General features: G+C 34.7%; 1 protein-coding gene across 26 annotated transcripts in view; it reads right to left on the bottom strand.

Moving 5' to 3' along the window:
- Positions 1 to 25,404, bottom strand: part of TUT4 (terminal uridylyl transferase 4) — a 188,275-nt gene that overhangs the window by 50,285 nt on the left and 112,586 nt on the right. For all 26 annotated transcript variants that reach the window (XM_044383873.3, XM_057310787.1, XM_044383864.3 and 23 more), the window contains 6 exons: positions 20,392 to 20,508; positions 11,487 to 11,664; positions 9,991 to 10,079; positions 8,840 to 8,891; positions 5,997 to 6,066; positions 3,865 to 3,991 (listed from right to left, as the gene is read on the bottom strand). In XM_044383873.3, the coding sequence (XP_044239808.1) occupies positions 3,865 to 3,991; positions 5,997 to 6,066; positions 8,840 to 8,891; positions 9,991 to 10,079; positions 11,487 to 11,664; positions 20,392 to 20,508 (633 nt within the window). The remainder of the gene's footprint in view (positions 1 to 3,864; positions 3,992 to 5,996; positions 6,067 to 8,839; positions 8,892 to 9,990; positions 10,080 to 11,486; positions 11,665 to 20,391; positions 20,509 to 25,404) is intronic.

Raw genomic sequence — 25,404 nt, 5'->3', positions numbered from 1 at the left:
TCTGCCCATTATTAATCAGATTATTTGGTGTTTTGGTGTTGAGCTGTAGAAGTTCTTTATATATTCTGGATATTATGCACTTACCGAATATGTCATTTACAAATATCTTCTCCCATTCAGTAAGGTGGCCTTTTTGGTTTTTTCGATGGTCTCCTTCACTGAATGAAAACTTTTTATTTTGACATAGTCTCAACAGTTTAGTTTGTTTTTGTTTCCCTTGCCTGAGAAGACACATCTAGAAAAAGGTTGCTAAGGCCAAAGTCAAAGAGATTACTGCCTATGTTTTCTTCTAAGAGTTTTATGGTTTCAGGTCTCACATTTAGGTCTTTAATCCATTTTTTTAAAGATCTTATTTATTTATTTGACAGAGAGGGCACGCATGTGCACTAGCATGCAGAGAGGCAGGGAGAGGGAGAAGCAGGCTCTCCGCGGAGAAGGGAGTCTGATGCGGGTCTCAATCCCAGGACCCTGGGATCATGACCTGAGCGAAAGGCAGACACTTAATCGACTGAGCCACCCAGGCGCCCCAGTCTTTAATCCATTTTGAGTTTATTTTTGTATATGGTGTAAGAGAGTGGTCCAGTTTTTTTTGCATGTAGCTATCTCCAGGGATCTCTTTCAGATGTCAAATACTGCTAAAATTAATTCTTATGTTAACCACAAAAAGTGGCTCTCAGTCAGGAAACCTATGAGAGACTGATAAGGCTAAAGTGTTTTAAGAGGCTTTACTAAAAAACCATTTCCTATTACTGAAATGCTAAAAATATAGCTACTTAAGAGGAGGAGACAACCAGAGAATAGTTAACAGCAATTTTATTACATCAGTTACAAGAATAAATTATATTCATATACTAGAATTTTTCTAAGGCCTCAAATTGTGGAAAATCTGTGCTTTATTACAAGATGTGCAATGTGGCTTAGAACTTCAAGATAAATAAAGCTGTTTAAAAAAAAAATCTTTGAGAGGAAAAATATACCAGGAATTATTTCTAGGTTTCTTACAATAAACTCAGGGAAAAAAACATAAAAAAAGCTCTTTGCAACTAATACAACTGCCAAAAATCAGATACACTGTTCTGTAGGAAATAGAAAAGAACTACTCTGCAACTAGCTTTGTATGCATGTTTAGTGTCCTTACTGGCATGTTTAGAGTCCATATAAGTTTGAGCACTCTTTTCCAAGAGCCACTTTAAGAAAGCAAGTTAATAGACCACATTTTTTTTCCCAAATGAAAATAACTTATTTGATTTATATTATTCTAACAGTTTACCTACTTGAATAAAAGAATGTCTGTGAAAACTGATACTATTTTATGATAACTAGAAAATTAGGGCATAATTAAGAAATACCATCCAAGGGGCAACTGTTTAGTCTTTCATCCCTTATGAAACCAAAAACCTCCCCAGAGCTGAGTTTCCTGAATGACAGCTATGTTTCATGCTCATAGCTCATTTCATGTCTCATCCCACACTCTGAGAAACCCTGGTTAGAGTTTTTGCACCAGTTCTTATTCCTGTAGACTTACTATTGTTTTAATAATCTCAGTTGCCAATTAAAACAATTGTGTAGCATTTTAGAGTTCAAAGTACATTCTTATGCATTATCTCATATCACCTTTGACATAATCTCTCCAGATGGAAAAATTGAGGCTCAAGTGAAATGTCTTGTTCAAAATCACATAAATACTTATAAAAACTAGAGTTGGAATTGGTTTATTCCATCTCATAGCACTAAATTTTTTTTAAATTTTTTATTATGTTATGTTACCATACAGTACATCCTTAGTTTTTGATGTAGTGTTCCATGATTCATTGTTTGCGTATAACACCCAGTGCTCCATGCAATACGTGCCCTCCTTAATACCCATCACCGGCCTATCCCAATCCCCCACCCCTCTCCCTCTCTGAAGCTCTCAGTTTGTTTCCCAGACTCCATAGTCTCTCGTGGTTCATTCCCCCTTCTGTTTACCCCCCTTCATTCTTCCCTTCCTTCTCCTACCGATCTCCCTGCTATTTCTTATGTTCCATAAATGAGTGAAACCATATGATAATTGTCTTTCTCTGCTTGACTTATTTCACTTAGCATAATCTCCTCCACTCCCATGCATGTTGCTGCAAATGTTGGGTAATTGTTCTTTCTGATGGCTGAGTAATATTCCATCGTATATATGGACCACATCTCCTTTATCCATTCGTCTGTTGAAGGGCATCTCGGCTCCTTTCACAATTTAGCTATTGTGGACAATGCTGCTATGAACATTGGGGTGCAAATGGCCCTTCTCTTCACTACGTCTGTATCTTTGGGGTAAATACCCAATAGTGCAATTCCTGGGTCATAGGGCAGCTCTATTTTTAACTTTTTGAGGGACCTCCACACTGTTTTCCAAAGTGGCTGTACCAACTTGCATTCCCACCAACAGTGTAAGAGGGTTCCCCTTTCTCCACATCCTCTCCAACATTTGTTGTTTCTTGCCTTGTCAATTTTTGCCATTCTAACTGGCATAAGGCGGTATCTCAATGTGGTTTGGATTTGAATTTCCCTGATGGCTAATGATTTTGAAAACTTTTTCATGTGTCTCACAGCACTAAATTTCTATAGAACGTTAGGCACAAGGGATAATGAAATAAACAAAGAGAGGTACTCACTCTCCCTCAGTATGGTTCAGTGCTCCAAGTCACTTCCAAGGGTTAAAAATCCCCTTTCTGAAGAAAGTGGGCCGTGCATGTATTCAATAAATACTTACTAAATGCATACTAACTGCTGGCACAGTAAAATAAGAAGCACTGGGACCATAAGTGAATAATAAGAGAGTTTTCCTCACCAAGTTCACAATTTTCATGGAAGAAAACAGATCACAAACAAATAAATATATGTATGGCAAGTGCTATGAAAAAATAAAGCACGGTAAAAGGAGAAAGATGGAGGCAATGCTATTTTATATAAGGTGATTCACGGAACTCTGACAAGGTGAAATTTGAGCACAAACAAAAAAAGTAAAAAAGTGATCATGCTGGAAATGTGGGGGTAAGAACATTCTAGATGAAGGGAACAGCAAATACAAAGGCCTTGAGTTGAAGAAGCACCAACCTTAGGATCTCTGTTACTTTTCAAGCTGTTCCTTACTCAACCAACCAAGCTGGGGTCTGCCCCAACTCTGAGTTCAATCCTCATATCAGAGCCCAAACAAAAAATTCCAAAAACAATTCTCTAGCAGTTTTTGCTTTCATTTATCATTTCACCACTAACCCCTTAATCCTTGCTCATCACTAATATAACAAGGCATGAGTACTATACTGATAAGAACATACACAGAAAAGCTATACTCTCTCTAGTCATTTGGACTGGTAACGGTAATTACTTTATTACTCCTCCTTACCTCCATACCAAATAAATGACTACAAAGGGAACCACAGCCTTTAATAATTAATTCTAATTTAGGAAACAACTGATTCTCAGCAGTTACACAATCAGAGAGTGCTGTAGGTTATCAATAATTCGGAAGAGAAAAATGTTCTAAAACAGAGATGGGAAAAAAAGATGCTAACAAAAAAAAACCTTGCAAACCTAAGCATTAACTTACACCTTACAACTTTTCATTCACATTAAGAGTGAAAACTTGAGCCTCACTTACGATGTGAAAGAGAACATTTCTGTACTACATAAAAGGAGAATAACAAAGCAAATTAATCTATGTCTGTTAGACTATTTTATTTTCACGTCCATAATCAGAACCTGCCACATCACTTTCTGTGTAGCACAGATAACTGTTTTATCCCCAAATATTAAGATTTATGTTACATGTTAGTGTAGGACAAAACCTGAGTTACCTTAAAGACAGGTACTTATTTCTCCTGTTCCGCTTACCTTAGCCCAGTAGCGAAAGGCTAACACCAAGGGAGTAAAGACAGGTTCCAGCTTGCCAAGAGCAGCAAGTAAATCAGTAGTGAGGCATGCCATATCATTTCCTGCACTCACTCTACAAAGCAAACCACTGTGAATGAGAAAGAAACAAATTTCACTGTATTAATACCTTAAAAACCAGAATATTCCAAATCCTATGGCTATCCTTTCTAGTCACCGTAATTTTTTTTGCATTTATTATTATGTTCAATTAGCCAGCACGTAGTACATTAGTTTTTGATGTACTGTTCAATGATTCATTAGTTGTGTATAACACTCAGTGCTCATCACCACACGTGCCCTCCTTAATACCCAACATCTGGTTACCCCATCCCCCCACCCCCCTCCCCTCCGTAACCCTCAGTTTGGTTCCCAGAGTCCAGAGTCTCTCATGGTTTGTCTTAGTCACATTTTAATATCTAGGAAGTCATAATAAAAATAAGAATTTTAATAAACTGAGAGCTAACTGAAAACTATAAAACATTTCCATCACTAGAGTTCCATATAAAGATGTTTTAGGGGCGCCTAGGTGGATCAGTCATTAAGCATCTGCCTTCGGCTCAGGTCATGATCCCAGGGTCCTGGAATTGAGCCCCACATCGGGCTCCCTGCTCAGCGGGATTCCTGCTTCTCCCTCTCCTGCTCCCCGTTTGTGTTCCCTCTCTTGCTTTCTGTCAAATAAATAAAATCTTTAAAAAATAATAAAATAAAAATGTTTTAAATACTCATTTGTACTTCACAAATAAATTTCAACCGTATTTAGTGTTTAAATTCATCAAAAATTGCAAAATTTGTTTTACATCAAAAACATTGATCTCATCGATGTCAAGTGGTGCAACGTTATCTTCCCAGTTCATTCTTTTTGCTTTGCACAGGATAAAAAGAAAAAATGAAATGATGAACTGACTAGCTATACTTCTTGACTCTAATTTTTCCTATCCAAGCTTTCATGATTTTATTGCTACTTTCAGATTAGAAAGGATGTATGTATTAACCCACAGGTAATGCTTATGTGTAAATAAAAAGAGGAGCTACCTTAAAGGGGTGACAGAATTATAGTAGAGATACTTTGGTGGCAGGGAGAAGAATGTATCTGAGGTTCCACAAAGAGGCAATTTGATACAATGTGATTACAAAACAAAAAAATAGAAAACACTAGACATCAGACTACTTCCATTCCAATTCTGATTTTACTCTAAATGATGTGAATTTGATCAAATCATTTAATTCCTCCAGGTCTCAATTTTCTAATTAGAAAACAATGAAGTTGAATTAGAACTCGACAGATCCTTCTAACTTTGAATAAGAAAATACAGTACTCTTGGGGCGCCTGGGTGGCATAGCGGTTAAGCGTCTGCCTTCGGCTCAGGGCGTGATCCCAGCGTTATGGGATCGAGCCCCACATCAGGCTCCTCTGTTATGAGCCTGCTTCTTCCTCTCCCACTCCCCCTGCTTGTGTTCCCTCTCTCGCTGGCTGTCTCTATCTCTGTCAAATAAATAAATAAAATCTTTAAAAAAAAAAAAAAAACAGTACTCTTAAAATTTAAGATATATAGGTTAGTACTCGGTAAAAGAACACTTAATTATTTTCGTATTGTTTCCATGTCTCCCACATTGATCTCAAATAGGATTATTTCAGTTTCCTTTTTCACAGGCACATTTCTCTCCCAATCCTGTAGACATCTGACCAGAAAGGCAAGATTAGTCTTCACTGACTCATTCAAATCAGTGAACTAAAAACTACATTCTAAAAAACTGTGAGCTCCTTGAGAAGAGTAGCTATTTCTTATTTATTTTTGTATCCCTAAAGCAAAGGAGTACCTAATATATAGTAAATGTTCAATACTGTTGGGTGAATGAACTTGAGAAAAAAAAAAAAAATGAAAAGTTTTGCCTTAATGTGTTTTGTTTTTAACTGGTAATTCTATTTCTTGTTCACATGCTTTTAGTAAGCTTTTATTCTTAATAAATAAAAACTAACTTAGTTATATTTATCGAAAGAGAAATCTAAAACAAAATTTTGTCTTGTAAATGTTCATCGCATACTTGATTATTGTTGCTATTTCAAAAAATATTTTCTATTCGTTATTACCAACCTTTTCCGATCTTTGCAGACCACAACAGGAACTTTGGCGTGAAAATCAGATTCCACATCTATATATAATACTAATAAGGAAAAAAAAATAAACCAAGTAAGACAATGTCAACATCTCTCAAATATTTACTCTATGGTAAACATTGAGCAATAGTATCCTTCTAAAAATCACTCGCATTGCTTCTGTGATAATACACACTTCTCACTAAGAGGATCAACCTAACAGCATCTCTTACTTCTCTTGGTGTCATTTGCTATATATCACAAATCACAGGCAGAGTCCAAAATTATACATCAGAAAGGACTTAACATCTCTAAAAGTTTGAATATTTCCTAGTAAGTATATAATCTAGTCAGTTATTAAATAACCTTCAAAAATAAGGCAAACAACAAACACCACTTACTTTTATTTCTGAAAAAGTCATGAAATGAGCATCTACAATTCTCTGACAGTTTAGTTCTTTTAAATTATCCATGCAAGTAAAAGGCTAACTGTACTGGCCCCATTTCCTGTTAATATATGAAGAGTCTGCCAAATCAAAGCTCTTAAGGAAGAAGGTAAAGCACACTTCCACTATAAAGTCTTTCTCTACATTGCCCACATAGGCCCCATGTCATAAATGTTTAGTCTAATAAAAATAGGTATTTTTACCATTTCATTTGAGGTTTAAAGAATAGCTTTTAGTAGTACTTGCTGGAATTATTAATTTATTAAAAAATCATGTGCTGGAGACTTATATGCTAGGAATTGCTTTACGCGTGGTGGATATGACAATGAATAAGAAACAAAGAGCTCAATTAAGGGTTTGGAAATATAAACAAATCAATCCTGTAGATGACAGGATAGAAGTCTTAAAGGAGTACAACGGAGGCATAAAGGTGGCTAGGTAGTATTCCACTGTACATATATATATATATACACATCTTCTTTATCCATTCATCTGTCGATGGACATCTTAAGGAGCACACATGATGTAATGAGCACTGGGTATTGTATGAGACTGATGAATCACTGAACTCTACCTCTGAAACTAATACACTGTATGTTAATTAATTGAATTTAAATTAAAAAATGAACTAAAAATTTTTTTAAAAGAAAAAAGGCATTAATTTTTTAACCAAACTGAATTTTGTAAGGCTATGTTATGTGACTTAAGATGATCTAGTCATATATTTAAAATACATTTGCATGATGCCTGGGTGGCTCAGTCAATTAAGCGTCTGCCTTCGGCTCAGGTCATGATCCCAGAGTCCTGGGATTGCATCTCACATCCAGCTCCTTGCTCAGTAGGGAGCCTGCTTCTCCCTCTGCCTGCCACACCCACTGCTTGTGCTCTCTCTCAATCTCTCTCTCTCTGACAAATAAATAAAATCTTTTAAAAATAAATAAAATAAAATAAAATAATAAAATATGTTTACTAGGTTGATACTGTCTACTGATTCTAAAGAAGTAAAAGCTCTATGTCTACTTCTTTTCTGTAATATGTTTTAGAGTTTTTGTGCAATAAGAAACAAATATTTATTAAGAAAGAAAAACGATACTAAAATCCCTTTACAAGATTAACTGGACCAAATTATTCTCTTAAAAACTAAGGAGGGGCGCCTGTGTGGCTCAGTCATTGGGCATATGCCTTCGTCTCAGACGATGATCCCCAGGTCCTGGGATCGAACCCTTCTCCCTCTCCCATTCCACCTGCTTGTGTTCCCTCTCTCACTGTGTCCCTCTCTGTCAAATAAATAAATAAAATCTTAAAAAAAAAAAAAAAACTAAACTAAGGAAAATGGAGAACAAGAAGCTGACAAATAATCAAAAACTGACAGGGAAAGAGAGAGAGAGAAAGTAAGTTTAGAACTATGAAGTCTATGACAGGATAAGGCTAAGGTCAATAAGCTATCTCTTTTAAGACAAACTGCAAATATTTTTGCGAGGTACTTATGATTCAGAAAATTTAAGATGACAACAGTAATAATCACAGCAGCAAGACTTTAGTAAGAAGTTACTGTAAACTAAGCACGTCTAAGCTGTGGCTTAGTCCATTTCATTCTCACAACAATCTTATCAAAAGGTAATATAAATACACATATACATACATAGCTATTTTACAGATGAGAAAACTGAAACATTAATACTTCAATAATTTGTCAAAGGATACAACCAATAAATGGCAGAACCAAAATCTGAGCCCAGAAAGTCTGGCTCTAGATCCTGAGCTCTTAATTTTTTACTTTTAACAAGAAAAGCAGTAAATAAAAAACAAGAAAATAATATTCCATATTGTACTACATGACCTAGGGCCTGGTTTAAGACTCTGTAATTTTAAAAAAAATTTATTTTAAGAAGTATTTTTACCTATATGAATGTCCATTTTACACCAGAAGCAATCCAAACAGACAAGGCAGATTTGAAAAACTTTTAATAGGTATGATTTGATTGATGAAAAATAAATGATTAGATTAGTTTAATATTAAGTGGGGAAAAAAATACTCAATGCATGCAGACGTTTTTCCCCAAGTTTCTCCCTAAATCATCCTTCATCAAATGACCTCCTAATGATTATAGGTTTTCTGTCTTTTTACACAAGGAATGCCCATAATATTCAAAGCTAACATTTTTAAATTACCCAAAAGGCAGTACTTTTTTAGATATCAACTTTAAATATACTTTTGATCTAATTACATATACTTTTGTAGCACACCTATTCAACAAATACATAAGTATATGTAATATAATGACTCATATATGCTATGAGTGTTAGTTTAACTTGGTCAGCCATATATAAACAACACATTGCATGCACCCTTAAAGAATTTTCTTTAGAAAGACAAATTAAAAAAGAAACTCACCACTTTTCTTTAAAATCCCAAGCACTTGTATCAGAAGATCTGGATGATTCATCTAAAAGATTTCAAATTAAATCAATATACTACTTTCATAGTTCAAGTTGCATATTTTAGAGAGAATTCAATTTCACTAAATATTTAAATAAAATCATGCTCTGTATCTTAAAATAATGAAAAAAGATTAGAGTTTTACTTTTATGTTAACAAATCTTATTCACAGAAGTAGAATCTAATAATGTAGTGCTATTATTCCAGCAATATTCCTAGAATTAGTAGTTATTAGTATGAGAAAAGATTCTGGAATTTCACAGCAAAATGAATGGAAAAGAAAGTTTACCAAATAACTGTTAAAGAGAAGTTGATGAGATAGGAAATTTAAGAGATACTGATACTGGCAGCATGGTCAGAAGGCTTAGATTAAACACTACTTCACAAGCTTGTCAAATACTTAGTTTAATATGTACTTTGCTGCTGTTTTAAAGTATTTAATAATTATATGCTAACTGCAAGTAAATGATATCAGATGAGAAATTAAAACATCAAATTTTCACCTAAATCGAACTGCTCTGAGTATTAAAATTATTCAAAAAAACTCAATAACACATGGCAACTGATCATATAAAATGTTTTATAGGTCAATAAATAAGTAATGTTAGCAGTGCAAGTTACTACTTATTTAAAAAGTACCCACAATGTACCAGACACACTACCCAAAAATGGTATATACAGCATCTCATGTAATATAAAGTTATTATCCATGTTTTGGAAATTAAAAAACCAAGTCTCAGAAAGGTCCAGTAACTTCCTCATTGCAGCCAAGATTTGAACACAGATGTTTGATTTCAAAGCTTTTTTTTTTTTCACTTTCTATACTGCTTACTACAAGAAATAACTATTCAACATAATCAAACATGTATAAGCATTTTCCTTTGTTTTTTACTGCATTCCTCTTTCTTTTTCCTCTCCTTTATTTCTTTATTCCACTTATGTATAACACCTAATAGTTTCCAAAAGCAACCTTTAAATATAATAGTAACAGTCTACAAACCAGAGTTTTACAGTCCCCTACACATTCTCTAAAAAGATAATCAATTTAAAAAAAATACCAGTACAAGTTAAGAATCACACAGAAAAAGGTTTTTCATATTACTTACCCTGGGAGGAAATTTTATATCTATATTAACATCACTATTTTTCAGAGCAAACTTAGTCAGAGATGAGCCATACAACCTAAGTGAACACTCTGGAAATAAAGGAAAAAATATCAAAGCATGAAACAGAGTGCAAACAGGGGAAAATTTAAAAAACAATGGTAGGAAAAATGCATATATTTTAATTCTGTGTCTTCCAGTTCTAGTTACAACATTTACAGAAGAATAACATCCTTCCTACCTGATCTAACAAAATAATAAAAATGTTTCTCAGTTTCGGGATTCAGGGACAAGAAAGGAAGAAATTACTTATAAAAGTCCAGTGTTTAAACAAAATTTTAGAATAGTTCATTTAGGAATGACTAGAATATGTTTTATATATATATATATATCACCAGAGGACAAGTTGAAAAACAACATGATTGGAATTGTTCAGGCAGGCAGGTGCAGTTTCTTAGAAAATGTGAGTTCATACTCATTCGTATATATAAAAGTCTACTTTTCAAGTTCACAGAATGACTGAAAGTCAGTAAAATCATAAAAATTTCATTTCTATTCTTAAAATAGTAAATTATTTCTTTTTTTTAAAGCATCTTTTTTTGTTTTTAAGTTTTTTAAGTAATCTCTATACCCCACATGGGGCTCTAACCCACAACCCCAAGATCAAGAGTCACACGTTCTTCCAACTGAGCCAGTCAGGTGCCCCAATAGTAAATTATTTCTGTATATAATTTAAATTAGTATTCAATTTTTTTTTATAGAAAACCAATTACAGAAATAATAAAGAGAAATGAAAATGTTTCCATTTTTAAATTTCAATTTTACATTCTTTCCTATAAATCTCACAATGGCTCTATATAAAACTATAATTTGTCAACTGCTCAATATCCCTTTGGTGGTCAGAAATAAGCCTTATTTAACAGACATGTATTTAAATTCAATATTAATGCAAAAAAAAATAGGAAGGGCTAAGCAAATATAATCTTTACATAAATGTCTACAATAAACCTGGCACAACTCCCGCTTACACCAAAAACATAAACTTTCTATAAAGAAAGAGCAGAGTCAAAAACAAATAAAAGTGCAAATTTTACTTCTAATGACCCCACTTAAATAAATAAAATTTTCCCCACTATCAGGCCAATAGGAATCCTATTCAGTGACTAGCTGGAATGTATATACTGAAAATAATATAACTAAAACATCCATTCAGAAGTCAAAGATACTGAAAAAATATTAAATATATGTCCTTTAAGAAATTTTCCTGCATTTTAAAAATCTTTTTCTCATTACAAAAATTACGCTATATCATAACTCCCCATTTTCCTTCCCTGAAATATTTCCCAAAAAAAATCACTTATAAAATAATTAAATTCATCAGCTTTTAAGATAGAGAAACAAAGAAAAAGGAAAACATTAAGAAATTTACACTAAGTTCAACAGGAAGCAAGGGGAAGAGTTGTATAATTTAAAAAATTAAGCATAAAGTGTATTTGTACCTGGTAAAAATGTGGTTATAACCTTTGACATTTCCTCCACAATTTCCTGACGGACTCTGAGGTCATCATCTGTTATTCCGTGTTCTTTTGCTAATTCAATAACTGCAACACTTAAAGCAGCCAAGTGGGCAGGGGTAGGAGGTGGCAGAGAACGAAGCTCACTTTCTTCCTGTTTTTCCTATTAGTGTAACATTTAACAACAACATAAAAATTTTTTCTATTTTAATATCCTTATATTTAGGATAGAAAGACTATACAAATGTATTAACTCAACAAATATTCACCTTCTGTGTGCCTGATTCAAGACAACTAGGATATGGAAGTGAACAAGACAGAAATCCCTGCCTTCGTGAGTAAGTACTGAAAAATTGAGGGGTACTTTGGGGGCAGGTTCCTATTAAACATTAAAAAAATAAAATTTGTTCTACTTTACTGTCTGCATAAATTCTGAAATGCTACATCAAAGCGAAAATATTTTAAGTACAACACTTAGCTGATAATTTTGCGGATAATTTTGTAACAGCAAAGAGACTGTTTTAGATATAGTAGAAAGTCTTGAATCCTCTCTGATCTGCATATTAAATGGTCACAGGACAACATCCTAGACACTGTCATCACATCTGTTATACTGCCTACCATTTACAACTGATTTCTGTCATTCCATCTAATGCGAAGCGAAATGTTTCTCAAACCACTGATTCTACTAAAAGTCTGAAAGCCAATTTAAACCCAAAAGCTAAAGAGGGACCAACTATATTATTTTTAAAGATTAATATTTTATTCTGATTTTAAAAAAAACATGCTAATTGGAAAAGCTACATAAAATAGAGGAAAATACAAAGAAAATCATCCACGATCTAACATCATACTATTTCCTGAACTTTTTTTTTTAAAGATTTTATTCATTTATTTGAGAGAGAGAACAGGAGAGGGGGAAAGGCAGAGGGAGAAAGAGACTCCCCAGAACCCAAGGTGGGGCTCAATCCTAGGACCCTGAGATCATGACCTGAGCCAAAATCAAAAGTCGGACACTTAACCACTGAGCCAGCACCCCTTTTTTATTTTTTTATCATAACGGAGACCATACCATTTCTTTAATGTTATAATGGCATTTTCTATCATCACATTTTAGTAAAGAAACTTTCTCTTATTTTTTGAGACATGTAGCTCCCAACAGATCTAAAAATCAAAAGTAGTTTATTCTCTCTTCTCTACCCCCCACAATATAGTTAAACAAAGACTTTGGTCTATTTCTAATTTTATTCATTGCTGCCATATTCAGTCTCAACACAAGTAAAGTTTACCTAAGATACAGAAAATCAAACATAGGGGGTAAGACAACTTCATTTTTATAAGTTTCTATGAGTATTTCTGCAATCTTAAACATAATCTAAATCTTGGGTGGGGGTCTAAAAGTTTTCAGGTCCATTTTTTTAGGATTCATCCAAGGTATTAACAGCTACACACTTAATTAAAAAAAATAATATAAGACTAACATGCAACACAACTATTTTATATATGCAGAAACACTAAAAAATGCTCTGAATTATATTGCTAGATTGTCATGGAAATAAAAAGATAAAAGACAATCAATGAACATATTCCTCTACCTACGCTATTAATAAACCTATCCTACTTCCTTTAGGATACCGTTCCATCAAAAGTCTCACTGATATCCTCCTATCATTGATCATCCTCATATATCCTGTCATAGTATGATCAATGAAGTCCCTGTCCTATGTAACTTAATTCTAGTTAGAGAAAATTGACAACAGATAAATAAATGTATACTATCACATCAGGCAAAGCTATGAAGAAATTCAAAGAGGGTAAGACTACAGACTGATGGGCAAGAGTTATTATTTTAGAATAGAGAGGACAAAAAAGGTCCCTCTACACAGGTAATGTTTAGCAGAAATCTAAAAATGAAAGAGAGAGATTTAAATTTCTTGGGGAAGAACAGTCCAGATATAGAAAACAGTAAATGCAGAGACTTGGAGGCAAGAAGGTACCTACTGTTATTTGAAGAGATCAGTCTGGCTAAAGGGTTAACAAAGGGGTGGCTGGAAGACAATGAGGTTGAAAAGTTAACTAGAAGCCAAATACTGTATGACCTTATGAAACTTGATAAGGACTTACATTTTCTTCCAAGTGGGGAAGCCAAAGAAGGGCTATGAGCGGGAAGTAACATGATATGACAAATTTTAAAAGAGCAATCCTGGCTGATAAATGAAGAATAATAGACTGTACAGGGGCAGGAAGGAGGACTAAGTTGGAAATAGTCCAGGTGAGAGATGGTGGTAGCATAGACTAAAAAGAAAGAGTAGGAGTGCCTGGCTGGCTCAGTCAATAGAGCATGCGACTGTTGATCTCAAGGTCATAAGTTTGAGCCCCACACTGGGCGTAGAGATTACAAAAAAAAAAACCACCAAACAGAAAAATCAGAGTGTGTGACAAATGACTAAATTTGGAATACATAATGTTTTTGAAGGTAAATTCTATAGAATTGTTAATGGTTTGAATGTGGGGTGTAAATGAGACAGATAAATCAAAGGTGTTATGTCCTAAGCAACTAAGTAAATAAATGGTGATGTGTTCTGCTGAGATGAGGTAAGTTCTGGAAAGAATTAGTTTAGACTAGGTAAACGTGCCCAAGAAGCAACAGTCTCCTAATGAGTCTCCTATTTCCTGCCTCTGACCCTTCATCCTATTCCCCTTACTTCCACCAGTTAGTCTCCTACTTTAAAACTTTCAATAAGTCCTCAACAGAATACCAACAAACAAAATTGGGCAAAATATTAAACACATGACAAGTGCAATTTATTCCTGGAATGCAAGAATGGTTCAACATACAATAATAAATCAATGTAATCACCACCTTAACAAAATGAGAGGAAAAAAATGACTTGATCATCTTGATCAATGCATAAAAAGCATTTGACAAAATTCAACACTCTTTTGTGGTAAACAAAAAACAAAAGAAACACTCAACAAACTAGGAATAAAAAGAAACTACCTCAACATAATGAAGATCTATTTGAAAAACCCACAGCTAACATTATACTCAGTGGTTAAAGGCTGAAAGCTTTTTCTCTAAGATGAGTAACAAGTCAAGAATGCCCATTTCACCACTTCTATTCAACATATTAGAAGTGTTAGCCAGAAAAAGAAATAAAAGGCAACTAACGTGGACAGGAAGAAATAAAATTATCTTTATTCACAGACAATAATCTAATATGTAAAACACCCTAAAGATGCCACACACAAAAACTGTTAGAACTAATGAACAAGTTCAGTAAAGTAGCAGAATACAAATCAACACCAAAAAATCAGTTGCATTTCTATACACTTACAACAATCTGAAAAGGAAATTAAGAAAACAATTCCATTAAAAACAGCCCCAGAGGGGTGCCTGGGTGGCACAGCAGTTAAGCGTCTGCCTTCGGCTCAGGGCGTGATCCCAGCGCTGCGGGATCGAGCCCCACATCAGGCTCCTCTGCTGTGAGCCTGCTTCTCCCTCTCCCACTCCCCCTGCTGTGTTCCTCTCTCGCTGGCTGTCTCTCTCTCTGCCGAATAAATAAATAAAATCTTAAAAAAAAAAAAAAAAAAAAAACAGCCCCAGAAAGAATAAAATACTTAGAAATTAGCTTAAAGAGATGAATAACTTGTACACTGAAAACAACAAAACACCACTTAAAGAAATGAAAGAAGACATGAATAAACAGAAAAACATCCCATGTTCATGGATTGGCAGGCTTAATACTGTTAAGATGTCAACACTATTCAAAGCAATCTACAGATTCAATGTAATCCCATCAAAATCCCTTTGAATTTTTGGCAGAAATAGGAAAACTGATCCTAAAGTTCACATGGAATCTCAAGGGACCCAAAATAACCAAAACAATCTTGAAAAAGAACAGAGTTAGAAAGTCACATTTCCTGATTTTGAAACTTACTATGCAAAGCCACAGTAATCAAGACAGTATGGTACTGGCATAAAGACAGATGTACAGGCCAACAGTATAAAACACATAACCAAGAAATAGATACTTATATATATGGTCAAATGATTTTTAATAAGGGTGTCAAAACCATCCAACGGCAAATGGGCTGTCAAATTTTTCAACAAATGGTGCTAGGAAAACTGGATACCCATATGCGAAATGGACCCTTATCTTACACCATATACAAAAAGTAACTCAAAATGGTTCAAAGACCTAAATGTAGAGAAAAATTATAAAACTCTTAGAAGAAAACAGAAGAAAAAAGCTTCATGACACTAGATTTGGCAATGATTTCTTGGGTATGAAACAAACAAAAAAACCATAGACAACAAAAGAAAAATCAGACGAATTGGAATTTATGAAAATTAAACTTCTGGGGGACCCTGGGTGGTTCAGTTGGTTAAGCATCCAACTCAGATCATGATCTCAGGGTTATGGATCAAGGCCCACAATAGGCTCTGAGCTCAGCTCAGAGTCTGCTTGAGATTCTCTCTTTCCCTCTGCCCCTTCCCCTACTCAGCCTTGCTCATGCTCCCCACTCTCTAATAATAAACAAATAAAATCTTTAAAAAAAAAGGATTAAACACCTGTACATCAAACAACACTATTAACAGAGTAAAAAGGTAACCCACAGAATAGGAGAAAATATTTGCAAATTGCATATACAATAAGGGATTAATATCCAGAACATACAAAGAAGTCCTCTAAAACTGAACAAGAAAACCCAATTCAAAAGTGGTCAAAGGACTTGAAAAGACAGTTCTCCCAAGAACATTTGCAAATGGGCAGTAAGTAACTGAAAAGGTATTCAACCTCACTAATCACTGGGAAGATGCAAATCAAAAGGACAATAAGATACCAATTCACATTAAGATAACTATTATCAAAATAAAACGAAAGAGAAAAATCCAACAGCTTTATAAATGTGGAGAAACTGAACCCTTGTGCATTGCTAGTGGGAATATAAAACGACGTAGCCATGGAGGAAAATACCATGGCAATTCCTCAAACAATTTAACATATATTTACCATTTGGTCCAGCAATTCCACTTCTGGGTTTATATACAAAAGAAATAAAAGCAGAAAATTGAACAAGAACTTCCGCTACCAATGTTGATACCAACATCATTCACAATACCCAAAAAGTAGAAACAACCTAAATACGCAGGGATGGATGGATGAATGGACATACAAAACATGGTATATACATAAGATGAGCTATTATTCAACATTAAAAGGCAGGAAATTCTGGTACATAATATAATATGGTTGAACTCTTGATCTTAGCTCAGGTCTTGATCTCAGGATCTTGAGTTCAAGCCCCACGTTGGGACTCCACACTGAGAGTGGAGCCTACTTTAAAAAAAGGCTTTTTCAGCATCACTGAAATGATTTTTTGGTTTGTTAATATGATAAATGACTTTGATTGGTTTTCTAAACCAACACTGCACTCCTGTAATAAAGCCCCACTTGATCATAATGTATTTCGTCCTTAATTTTATTGTTAGATTCAATTTGCTAAAATAACGTATAGGATTTTTGCATTAAAATTCATGAGAAATATAATCTGAAGTTTTCTTTCATTGCAATATCTTTTTCTGGTTTTGGTATCAGGGTAATGTGGGGCTCACGGACTGAAATTAGGAAGCATTCCTCCTCTTCAGTGTCTTGGAATATGTGTAGAACTGGTACATATTACCAATTATTCCAGAGCTCAAAAGTGACCTTTTCTTTTTTCTCAAGTTCTTTTTTTCTCTTTCCATTTCATTTTGGATGGTTTCCATTGCTGTATGTTCAAGTTCACTAACCTTTTCTTTTGTAAGGACTGATCTGCCATTAGTCCTACTCAGTGTATTTTTCATCTTAGACACTACAGTTTTCATTCCTGTAAGTTCAATTTTAATCTTTTCTATATCTTCCATGTTGCTATTTAATTTTTGGAATATCGGGAATATACTTAACGGCCTTGATGTCCCCCTCTGCTAATTTTCTCTTGTCAACTCAAGGTAGTTTTGATTGGCTGATTTTTCTCCTCATCGTGGTACGTATTTTCCTGCTTTGTTGTATGCCTTACAATCTTTGAATGCCAGACAATGTGAACTTTTTTGTGGTGATAGATATTTTGTATTTCTATAAATATCCTCAAACTTTGTAACAACATTAAACCCTGGAAACTGTCCTTTTGGGTCTTGCCTTTAAAATTCTTTAGTTGGGGGGAGTCTGGGTGACTCAATTAGTTAAGCATTTGCCTTTGGCTCAGGTCATGATCTCAGGGTCCTGGGATCGGGCCCTATGTCAGCCTCCTTGCTCAGCAGGGAGTTTGCTTATCCCGCTCCCTCTGCCCCTCTTCCCCTCTGCACTCATGCTCTCTCTCTCTCTCTCAAATAAATAAAATTTTTTATAAAATTTTCAAAAAAAAAATCTTTAGTTGGGATCAGACTGCATTTAGTTTCTATATATTCCCCACTCCTGAAACAAGATCCTTCTGGGTACTCTACCCAATGCCCATGAAGTATGCAGTTTTCCAGTCTGGATAGTGGGAAGGTACTATTTTCAGGCCTATGTAAGCATCAAGCACTATTCTAATTCCTTCAGATGATTCTTTCCCTGGCTTCACGCAGCTTTCTCACATGCATGTACCAATCAGTACTGTGCTGAATACTCTGAGGGGGCTGTCTTTGTATCTATGATTTCTTTCTATATAGCTTCCTCTTTTTTGTTATTCTGTCCTACAAACTCTAGCCACCCTGAAGTCCCTGGACTGAAGTTTATCTCCTCAACTCTGGGAGTATACTGGGGTCCCGATAATGCAGTATGGAAACTCTCTCAAACTAGAGTAATCGTTGGGCTAATCTCATTATTTTTCCATTCACTGCCTGAAAACCATTCTTAGCTATTTTTATCCTTTTTTTTCCTTTGGTTTATGCAAGAGTAAGGTAAATCTAGTCCTTATTAATACAACTTCAACAAAAGCAGCGATCTAATACAGCTGCTTTTAAGTTTTTTTCTTAGTTTTTTTGTAATGTCCTAAAATTTCCTTATAATGTGTATGATGTCTGTTGGCTTTCTTTTTAAGTTTCTTGTTTCGAATTCCCTGAGCTCCTGAAATTAATGATTAGCATCACACCCATTTCTTGAAATTACTGTTATTATCTCATAAACTAACAACTTTGTCTTTGTTCTTATTAAATCTTCTGAAGCTCTAATTTAATCAAAATAATATGCTGATAAAATTTTAAATTCTTTTCCTTCTGAGTTTCTGATTTTCTTCAATGCATTCATTTTTCCAAAAAAGACATACTGAGACAGTCAGACACTGTCCTAAGCAACACAGAAACAAAAATAAGTAAGAAATGAAACCTGCCCTCCAGAATATTGGATATTGAAGTCTAGAAGAGGAGAGAAAGCAGACATGCACAACACAATATATCCGGTTTTCTGATCAAGCAGTTCTGCAAGCACAGAGAAGGAATACCTAATCCAGGCTTGTTGGGAAGGTCAGGTAAAAGAGTATTTCTCAGAGAAAATACACAAACAGACACTTAGACATAAGTAGAAGATTATGTAGTATTATTATTACCATTTTGAGGGGTGCTGAGGTGGCATAGTCGGTTGAGCATCCAAATCTCAGTTCTGGCTCAGGTTGTGATCTCAGGGTCGTGGGATACAGCTCTGCACTCAGCACAGAGTCTGCTTGGGATTCTCTCTCCCTCTCCCTCTGCCCCTCCCACTTGTGCTCTCTCTAAAATAAATACATGTTTTATATATATATATATACACACACACACACACACACACACAGCCACTTTGAAAAGAAAAACTTAAATAGCTAAAATACTAATAATTTTTTTAAAAAAACATTATTCATATCTATGTCTATGAAAATGTTCTAATAAAAATAACTGAAACATTATGAATTCCTGAAGTCTAAAGATTATAAGGCCCTGCATGGTCTGGACTTCTCTAGCTTCATCTCACATCATTTTCCTCCTATCTCAATTTGCCCCAGTCATACTAGACTCTTTCTGTTGCTCATATGCTGTGTCATTATTCACCTTTTTGCCTTTTTTTTTTTTTTAAAGATCTATCTATTCATTTTGAGAGAGCGCACACGCACAAGTGGGGTGAGGGGCAGAGGGAAAGAATTTCAAGCAGATTCTGCTTGCACAGAACTGACTCACGCTCAATCCTACAACCTATGAGATCATGACCTGAGCTGAAACCAAGAGTCAGACGCTCAACTGACTGAGCCACCCAGGCACCCCCTTTTTGCCTTAATTTTAAACTATTACTTCAAAGTTCAACTCAAATGTCACTTTCTCAGAGAAATGTCCCTGTTGCAAGTTAAGTAAAATATCCTTGTACACTTCCTTAGTACCACATCTCTCCCTTTAATAGAACTCATTATATACACTTAAATTCTTTTTCAGTGTATGCCTCTTCACCAACACTTTAGAAATTCTGAGGGTAGGAACCACAACTATCTTATTCACCACTGTCTACACCTAGCACATAAAAACTCAATAAATATCAGTTGGACTGATTGTATTTGACAGTTTCTTTTTTTTAATTAAAATTTTAAGTATCTCACCCAGAACGGGGCTCAAACTTACAACCCAGAGATCAAGATCACATGTTCTACCAACTGAGCCGTCCAGGCACCCTATCTGACAGTTTTAAATTTAAGAATCAACATACTTTAGTAGGAACAGAGAGATCTCTGAAAAAAGGTTCCCCTCCTAACCACCTAAGATAAGAAGGGGAATCAATCACAGCTTTTAATGCTATCACTTCAGTTACTAATATAAGACAGGACAAATAACCCATTTTTAGTTTCACAGATAAATATCTGATATAGTTTTACCATTCAAAAATTAAAACATTTTGTGAAAAGAACTCACCAAAATATTTTTCTTATGTCGTTTCTCCTTTATATGTTTATGAGCTCCCTGGATGTTTTCAATGTGAATTAAGCAAAGCTTGCATAGATATCGGCAATTAGTATATTCTGGTGAGCGCTGGAAAGTTAAAAAATTCATTTTTTCAGAAAATAGAGAAGCAAATATTTGACTATATATGTGAATGATACAATTACATAAATAAAAGAAGCAAAAATAAGCATTAAAAGAAAAAAATTTTAATAAACAAATCAGTACTTACAGCCCCAAAGGATAGTTGTCCTTTTCAAAATAGTCATCACAAGAGATCATCTACTCATTTCAAACAACACCATGATAATGCTAAATGTTTGGTACTTATCTAATATAATACAGTCTTTAGAATCTAATGTAGAAGAAAGGCAGTCTTATTACTTAGTCTTATTCTAATGCTCTCCCCAAAATCAGTTTCAAACTTTGTCTTTTTGATTACTATAAAAACTAAAATCCACCCTCAAATAGGAGATTTCAAAAGAAAATGAGTTGAGAATATGGAAGAAAATTCCAAAAGCTGAGTTCTGAAAACATTCCACTCAATCACAATCTCATGGGAATAAATGGATAATCTCTTGAAGTAGCTATTCTAAAGGGAACAATTCTGACACACAAAAATTATCATAGTACTTTAGTCATACTTTATAAATCTGTTCTTGAATTAATAAAAAAAACTTACTAATTCCAAAGTACCTGTTATGTGCTAGGCACTATGTTAGGTGCTTCATATACAATTTGTCATTTTAATACCTCTAATAATCCAAATACACTGCTATTATCTTCATTCTCTATATGTGAAAACAAAAGCTCATACAGCCTGTAACTTTCACAAGGATATAATATTAAGTAGGAGATGCTGAATTTAAATTCATGTATATCTGAATCCAAAGCCAACTCTACGCATATGATTACACAATGAAAAATTACAAAAACACAATAAATACACATTGAATTTTAAAACATTATTTCTAGTGCCTTACACTGCAATTTCTGAAATTACAGCAATGCTTAAATTTTTATTTCAGATTGATCTTCAATAGCCTGCAACTCCTGACAAAGAGATTCTCTAATTTCATAGTATTATGATTTTCTTTAAACGGAAACCTGCCCCAAACTAACAAAAGTCCTATCACGGACTAAAAATAAATATAGCCATCATTTACAAAGTATGTATAACCTTACAACCTTATAATGATTCCCCATTTTACTGGCAAGGAACTAAATCTCAAAAATTAAATACTTTTTCCAAGACAACAAGCAAAAAGGAAAATTCAGTTCAATCCAGTCATTTCAATTTGTAGTATAAAAATTCTTTCACCATTTGCAACGACATGGATGGAGCTAGAGAATAGTACACTAAGTGAAATAGGTCAGTCAAAGAAAGACAAATATCATATGATTTCACTCATATGTGGAACTTAAGAAACAAAACAAATGAGCAAAGGGGAAAAAAAAGAAAGAGAGGCAAACCAAGAAACCAAATTTATCAAGAGAACCAACTGACGGGTACCAGAAGATAGGTGGATGAGGGGATGGGTTAAATAGGTGATGGGGATCAAGGAGTGCACTTGTTGTGATGAGCACCTGGTGGTGTACAGAAGTGTTGAATCGCTCTATTGTACACCTGAAACTAATATGACACTGTATATTAACTAACTGGAATTTAAATAAAAACTTAAGAACAAAAGACCATAAAAAACTTTCAAATCTGTCCTTACTGGGGAATGAATTAAGCCCTCGCAGAGACTCCTACGTCTTAGTTTCTAACAACTAGTACTTAATTCCCTAAATATTTTCTGAGCTTATACTGTATGTCAAATATTTGTCTAGAAAGTAGGGATATATAGCATAAACAAAACAAACCAAAGTCTGTCCTCACAATTTACTTCTAGTATACAGAGACATGTAATAAATAAACAAATGGCACAAATAAATTGGAATATGGTGCAGGGGTCCTAAATACTTTTTTTTTTTTTAAGATTTTTATTTATTTATTTATTTGACAGGGAATGAGACAGCGAGAGAGGGAACACAAGCAGGGGGAATGGGAAAGGGAGAAGCAGGCTTCCCTCTGAGCAAGGAGGCCAATGAGGGACTCGATCCCAGGACTCTGGGATCATGACCTGAGCCGAAGGCAAACGCTTAACGACTGAGCCACCCAGGCTCCCCGTGCTAACTACTTTTTAAAAAAGGATCATCACTTAAGACCTTACTGATAAAATAACTTAAAGGAAGTGAAGGATTGAGCTATGTGGGTATTTGGGAAGAACATTCCAAGTTGAAGTAAATGTTAATGCTAAGGCCCTGAGGCAGGAATATGATAGCATGTTTGAGAAACTGCAAAAAGCCTAATATATGACTGGCAATGAGTGGTAATGAGGGCCAGGTCAGAGGGCCCCTTAAAAGGATTCTGGTTTTTATTCCAAGTGTGAGGGGAAGACACTGAAGGTTTTCGAGCAGAGAATTAAGTTTTAATCTATATTTTTAAAGGATCGCTTGCCTTCCTAATTCCTTTAAGAACAGAAGCAGGAAGAGCTTATTGCCATTATGAGCATACTGCAATGATCTAGAAAAGAGATGATGCTGTTGGCTTGGTTCGAGAACAGTGAAAGTGGCAAGGGTCAGATTCAGGAGTTGAAAATGTAAATACAGAGGGGCGCCTGGGTGGCACAGCGGTTAAGCGTCTGCCTTCGGCTCAGGGCGTGATCCCAACGTTATGGGATCGAGCCCCACATCAGGCTCCTCCGCTATGAGCCTGCTTCTTCCTCTCCCACTCCCCCTGCTTGTGTTCCCTCTCTCGCTGGCTGTCTCTATCTCTGTAGAATAAATAAATAAAATCTTTAAAAAAAAAAGAAAAGAAAAGAAAATGTAAATACAGAACACCTAAAGCTATGAATATTGACAAGGTCGCTAAAGGAGTTAAGAAATCGCTCATCATATTAAGTTTTTCAATTGTAAAATATTAGCAGACCAGGACCTGTCTGGATTCTTTTTGTAAGAAAAGTCTTTTTTAACATGAATGGGGAGTCAGAAGGCTTGAGATGACATCTCAATTGACCTTGGATTAAATCTCTAACAGTGAAAACTGCTTCTATAATCTTAAAATGAAATAACAAAATTGCTCTACCTGGTAAAATAATTCAATTCTACAAGTAGCTGATCTTTACTACTTAATACACACCAGACACTATACAAAGAACTTTTACTTATATTATCGTATTTATTCCTCATAACAGTCAATGAGCTAGGTGTTTTTATTAACTTGATTTTAATGATGAAGTATTTGAGGTTTAAAGAGGTTTAAATAACTTACCTGTTATCCAACCTATAAGTGGCAAAAGTAGACCCAGTGACTCCAAAATCTATACACTTAGCCACTAAGCAAACTACCTCTGATCATTAACCAACCACTACATGCAAGGTACTATATTAAGCACAACAGCAAATAGGACAAAAATGTTCTCACAACATCATGAAGCTTCTAGGTTGACAGAAGAGACACATGAAAAATGTTTTAAAATTCCCATTATATAGTTATATTTTATTTTAGTATTAAACACACACATTAATAAACCTTCTTTAAAGTTTCTGCAGACCAGCTAGAATAAATATTGCTGGGCATGGAAATTCTAAGTATTTCCTAGTCAATATTTAACACTAACTATAGGGAAATTTACCCTTCTGATCTAAAAGCTTGGATTCATTCCTTCTTTGGTACAGTTTAAAAATCTACATCTTTACTCATCAATCAGATACTCTTATGGGTACACTGTGAACCCAAGGACTGATAAAATCAAAAGCAAGTAGTTAAGAATATTCTTAATGAACGTCTAAAGTTGATAAAGAAAAATGTTAATTAAGAGTACACTAAATTGAAAATAAGAGGTTTTGGAAAACATGAGAAACAAAGAAGTGCCAGAAAGAAAAGAGATTACAGACATCTATGCTTGTACTGGCACACTCATTTTATATCATTGCTGCTTAAATTCAAATAAATTCAAAGAGCAAAATGTCTTCCATGCTTCTAAGCTTTTCTTTTACCCCGGCCATTCTTTCCTACCACCATCAAAACCACCCTTATCCATTCTACCCTAATTTCTTTCATCCCCCAAGAATGATCTTTCCTGCTTCATATCCTATCCCATCCAGTCCCCTACTTATTTTTCTTAAAACACATTTTTCCCATTTCCTTTATATAACATGCCATATAACTCACCTGCACCAGACTTCCCCAATTCACCTAGTCTACTCCTACAGCTACTCCTTCTGACTCAGTTCCAATGTCACCTCCTCTAAAGCATTCTCCAAACTGATGCCTCTATACCCCCACTCAACTTGGCCACTCTTTTGTCTAAGATTTCAAACAACAGTATTACTATTACTATTATTTGCTTACATGTTTTTCCCTAATTAGCAAACTCCTAGAAAAGGAGTAACATGTTTTTAAAAATGCCACACATGCCCCAATTCAACTTCATGGCCCATGAAAAGCACCCAATATTTATCTTAACACACAGATCCAGAATAGCTACTAATTCCAGACTTAGGGAAGAGAAAGTGAGGAAAGAGAGAACTAAGTAAAAGAGCAAACTGCAAAAAAGACTTCCTTCTAACTAGGATCTTGGGAGACTAGCTATACAATCTAAATTCTCTTCTACATTATGGGCCTCTACCCTTTAATATTTCTTTCTATTTTCATAGGGTGACTACTCTGTTTTAAGTTCTATTTATATCTCAGGATTGCCTCTTCAATTTAGATATGACCTCACTTTTCTAAACTACAAAATTATGCCATTTCTTTCTTTCCTTATTTATCAAGAATGATGACCTATATTTCCTTTAATACATGCTCACAAATATCCCAATCTGTGAACAGACTGATTGATGATTCTTTCCTTCTATATCTAGCAATGTTTTTATTAAGGCTAGGAATATGTATTTCTAGGTTAAGAATTTAATTAGTACACAGGAACAAGATACTAA

Source organism: Ursus arctos, unplaced genomic scaffold (genome assembly GCF_023065955.2).
Source record: "Ursus arctos isolate Adak ecotype North America unplaced genomic scaffold, UrsArc2.0 scaffold_12, whole genome shotgun sequence".
NCBI lineage: Eukaryota > Metazoa > Chordata > Mammalia > Carnivora > Ursidae > Ursus > Ursus arctos.
Note: the sequence above shows the minus strand (reverse complement) of the source record. Positions and strands in the feature narration are given on the sequence as shown.